The sequence below is a fragment of the Panicum virgatum genome, chromosome 7N, assembly GCF_016808335.1.
Source record: "Panicum virgatum strain AP13 chromosome 7N, P.virgatum_v5, whole genome shotgun sequence".
Classification (NCBI taxonomy): domain Eukaryota; kingdom Viridiplantae; phylum Streptophyta; class Magnoliopsida; order Poales; family Poaceae; genus Panicum; species Panicum virgatum.
The window spans coordinates 39,602,468-39,607,156 of NC_053151.1; the positions used below are offsets into that span (position 1 = coordinate 39,602,468).

The window sequence follows — 4,689 nt, forward strand, 5'->3', positions numbered from 1 at the left end:
ACTAACAAAAATAACTTGGTATTTATAGTTAGAGATTATAGCTAATAATCATAGTTAGAAATTATTTGCGCACCTTTTGTTATCCAAATTCATAGTTTTCTTCACTTTTACATTGCACATCTAAATGTTTAACTATAACACCCCGACCTCCAACGCCGCACAGCCCAGCCCTTCAGAGGGGCGAGCCCGCTTACACATAGCACCTTACTTATACTTTCGTCCTCGCTTCGCGTAAAAGGGTTAACCCGAAGGTGCTACGGCTGGTCATCCTCGCTTCGCGTAAAATGGTTAACCCGAAGGTGCTATGGCTGGAGGACAAAAGCTTATAAGTTGACACCACCCTTGCTCAACTAGCAATGTGGTACTAAACTCGCGCACACCACGCTCATGGGCCACTACTGGGCCAAAACAAATGGGCTGGGTGTCACCCCCCCTCAAAGAACCCGACGTCTTCATCGGTCCAACTCACCCACACGGGTAAATGTCCAGGACTGTCCCTTCTTGGTGCACGCCCGTACGTCCAGTGCCGGTGCCATATGCCATGCCGTGTGTCCCGTCCGGGCCCACACGCGCCATGTGCCTGTAACACCCCGTCCGGATACTCCGGCCGTAGGCCCAAAAACTCCGGATAAAACGGTTGAGGCGTATTTAAATCCAAGTCTTAGCCTCTCCACTTTCACTCAGCTCTCTCTTCTTTCTCTCTTCTTCTTTCCCGAGCTGGGCTCATTCCCCCACCGCCCCACCATCGATCTCCACCTTCGGCCACCGGATCGTCGATTCCTTCCACGAGCATCTTCCTCTCCTCGTTCTCCACCTTTCCCCAAGCCCGTTTGATCCATTCCTCGGTCGGAATGGCTCCCCACTGACGTCCTCCATTGTCGGCCGCTTGAAGCTCCCCCTCATGCGTCAAGCTCCATAGTTTGGCCTTCCTCCGCACGAATCGAGCACGTGATAAGCTTCACCGCATCCTTCTTGACCTTCCTGGCCTCTTCCCTGCCCTTTTTCCTTGCCGGCGCACTGGGAATGTCGCGTGCGCCGCTGCACCCCGTGACATGCATGGTGTTTTTGCCTTTTTGTTAGGTATGTCCGGAAACTCTGGGTATAGGCCCGGAAACTCCGGACTTGGGAGTCCAGATACTCAGGTCAGTAGTCCGGATACTCCGGATTTGAGTGTTGATTGCAGGTTGATTAGAATATGCGGGCAACCTAGAGACTCCGGGTATTCGTCCAGATACTCCAGATTTTGGGTATGTTTTTGGCTATGGAGTGCAATTTTTGTGTAAATTACTAGTAGTTGCATCTGGTCATTGGCTATTTTAAGGTTGCAACCCATTTATATATTTCTCATGGCAAATGTATACGTGTAGAAACCGCAGCCGAGGAGGTCGTGTACGCGGTGATTGCGGAGCCCCAGGAGCAGCCGGAGCAAACCCAAAAGGAGATTCACAAGGACTCGGCCCAAGGCCCAAGGCCCAAGGACTCGGCCCAAGGCCCAGTTGACCCTAGCTCTGAGCAGCAGCCGAAGGCAAGCCCCGGTACATGACCTACTATTTTAAATTATATATATATATATATATATATATATATATATATATATATATATAAAAGAGCCTAGGGCTTCCAATAACAAATGGAAGCCCCGACCAATCAACTAGCTTCTTGGGCCGAACCAGCTTCTCAACCAACCTCCCCACCGGCCCATGTAAGGACCATTGGGCCCAGCCCAGACCCAGGCATATATAAACACATCCACCTCATCCCCGAACCCTAATCTCCTCCCCCCACCCCCACACCTGCCTCCAGCGCCCCCGGTGGCGGCTTGCGGCGGCGCCGGAAGGGCGCGGCGGCCCGACATGGCGCTCGGCCGGCGGAGACACGGATCCGGCGGCGGCCGGGCGTGCGAGCCCAACGAGGGTAGCAGCGGCGTGCATGCCTAGTCGGCTGCGGGCAGCGGTGGCGCGGGGGTGGCGGCCGCACAGGCCGATGCGGCCCTGGCCCCGTGCAAGGAGCAAGCCGGTAGCAGAGGACACCTACGGGGTTGTGCGCGCAAGAATCAGGCAGGCGATGGAAGCTGTTGCGGGGGATGCTGCGACGGAGGCTGCTGCGGGGCTGTTGTGGTGGCTGAGTGGGCAGCCGGCCAGCGCTGAGTTGGCAAGGAGCCGTCGGCGTGGCCGGCGGACCCCTGCGGGTGGCACCACACGGGCGAGGAGGCAGCGCGGGCGATGGGAGAGCCGCTGGGTGTGGTGGACTTGTTCTTCTTCTCCTTCACTTCACAAGGCGGAGAACTCCTTCCTTTGATTGATCCTCTTGTGCAACCCGAATCATCCCACCAGAGCAGGAGTTCATCGAATGGTGGTTGCTTCGCCCCGTGTTCGGTTGGAGATCTGACTGTCGCTATTGCAATGGCCGCGACTGCTCCATCTCTGGCGCCGGTGCTATCCCCGTCCCTGTCTCCTGCCATGGCGCCGACGACGCCTGCGTCGCCCAAGGCCAGCGATAGGAAGGTGGTGCCACTGACGATGGCCGACGAGGTGGAGCTGGAGGAGAAGCATGTGCTGGCGGTCGACGATAGTTCCGTCGACAAGGCCGTCACCGTCAAGATCCTCCGCAGCTCCAACTACAGAGGTAAACATCAATCCATCTGCAAGGAAATGTTTGTGCTTTTCTTTTTTGGTCAATGAGCCATCGACTCAGCAAACACGAATTGGAAGCTTGAATTTATTTTGTTCTTCAACCTGTGCAGTGACCACCGTCGATTCGGCGGCGAGGGTGCTGAAGGGCCTGCTGCCGGACGAGAACAGCATTTAAATTTTGAATAGTGCTATTCGAGCTTTAAATTTTGATTTTTGCTCATGTCTTTTTTTTTTCAGATTTGGAGCGGTTTATGTCTTAATTTATGCATACATGTATTGGTTTCTATGACATTCTAGATTTTTGCTTATATGCTTCTATATGACTTATTCTATTATAGGATCATTTAATTTTTGAATTTCAGATAAAGAATACATTGTATGATGCAAATTTCAAATTGGAAAGACAAAATGCGTAGATTTATATGATTAGATGCTTAGAGTTTTGTGGATGGTGGCGTGGAAGCCATGATCGGTGGGATGCCCCTGTACATAGGTTATATGCTTCTAGGTTCAAGGGCCTGGTGCCGAGGCAAAAAATGCACTAAATTCTATACTTGGATGTTTAGAGTGCTATACACGGTGGGTTCTATGCTCCTGGTACAGAGGTTCTATGGCTTATATCACTGCCTTCTATGACATGTATCGCTACTCTTTACGACTCTGTATAGAGTATAAAATGATCTACATCATCGCTGGCTTCTATGATCTGCCCTCTATGACAGGTAGCACTTCCTTCTATAACATATATCTCTTCCTTCTATGACACTGTATAGTGTACAAATGATGTATATCGATGTCTTCTATGATCTGCTGCCTATGCCCTATATAGCTGCCTCCTATGACTCTATATAGCTTCAATGTATATGTGTTCTGTGCCAGTTTGATAGCATATGAGACGGCCTCTGGGCCCCAGTGGCGGCGACGGCTCCTTGTGGCCTGAGCCGAGCGGGCGAGGAGGTGGTCAGGCCCCCAACGGGCGGTGCCACCCTCCTGCAGTGCGGCACCAAGCATGCGAGGAGGCGCCGACGCCGGCGCGGTGGCTCCCTGCGGGCCTGTGCCGAGCAGGCGAGGAGGTGTCGGCGCGGCCGGTGGACCACTGAGGGCGGCGCCACACGGGCGAGGAGGCAGTGTGCGGCCACCATGCGGACAAAGATTTTGAGGATCCTCACATTACAAGTCCAAACCATAGATTTTTGCATAGCTATAACATGTTTTTATGCCACTGTATAAATGTTTCTATGCTCATCCGACAGGCAGGGGAAGGATGAGTATTTGTAAATGAGAGCTAATTTGGTCAGATTTGGAAAAATTAAGGGTTTGCTTGGCCAGTGTTTCTATGCTATTTGTTTTTTAGTTGTATATATGTGCATGAGCATAGAAATATTAGGACATGTGCATAGAAAATATTTCGAGCATAGAAATATACAGACAGAGCGTAGAAATATAGGGACACGAGCATATAAATATAAGGGCATGAGCATAGAAACATATGAACTGGCCAAACTAGATCACACAAATCGATTGTATTCAAATTTAAAATTTTAAAAGAAAACAAGAGCAACTAAATAATTCCATGCTTGTGTTCGTGAGTTTCTATACACAAATTGGTTTCTATGTTTACATTCATAGATTTCTATGCACGATGAAACTTGGCCCTTGAATCAATTGTATCCAATGTTCAAATTTGGAGAAAAAAACAATAATGGCTCAACATTTCTATGCTTGTGTTCATATATTTCTATGCTCACTTTCGTATGTTTCTATGCTCAAAAAAATTATCATATTGAATCATAGGGCTATCACTTTAAAAGTGTAAATTTACGAATTCAAAAAAATTAAAAAAATCAATAGATCTCAAATTGTGCATAAAAATCTTATAGATCTTGTGACAAAAACCGTTTGTGAGTTGGATCCTCGGGTGAAGAAACTATTGTATGTATGCTCATGTCCGGATGTTTTTATGCTCTATGCATGTCTCTCTACGTTTCTATGCTCATGCCAGTTTGCTTCTATTACCGAAACATTTTCGATGCTCATGTCTTTATGTTTCTATGCT

The 4,689-nt window shown here is 49.3% G+C and overlaps 1 protein-coding gene across 2 annotated transcripts; it reads left to right on the top strand.

Annotated features, from left to right (window-relative positions):
- The first annotated feature begins 1,793 nt into the window (after positions 1-1,793).
- LOC120683363 (two-component response regulator ORR6-like) lies at positions 1,794-3,975 on the top strand. Of its 2 annotated transcripts, none has more exons than XM_039965438.1 (2): positions 1,794-2,625; positions 3,513-3,975. In XM_039965438.1, the coding sequence occupies exons 1-2, from the start codon at positions 2,223-2,225 to the stop codon at positions 3,515-3,517; spliced, it is 408 nt and encodes a 135-aa protein (XP_039821372.1). In that variant the 5' UTR covers positions 1,794-2,222; the 3' UTR covers positions 3,518-3,975. The 2 variants fall into 2 exon arrangements, with proteins under 2 accessions (XP_039821372.1, XP_039821371.1); XM_039965437.1 differs by having other exon boundaries at positions 1,806-2,625; positions 2,744-3,968.
- Positions 3,976-4,689: the final 714 nt, after the last annotated feature.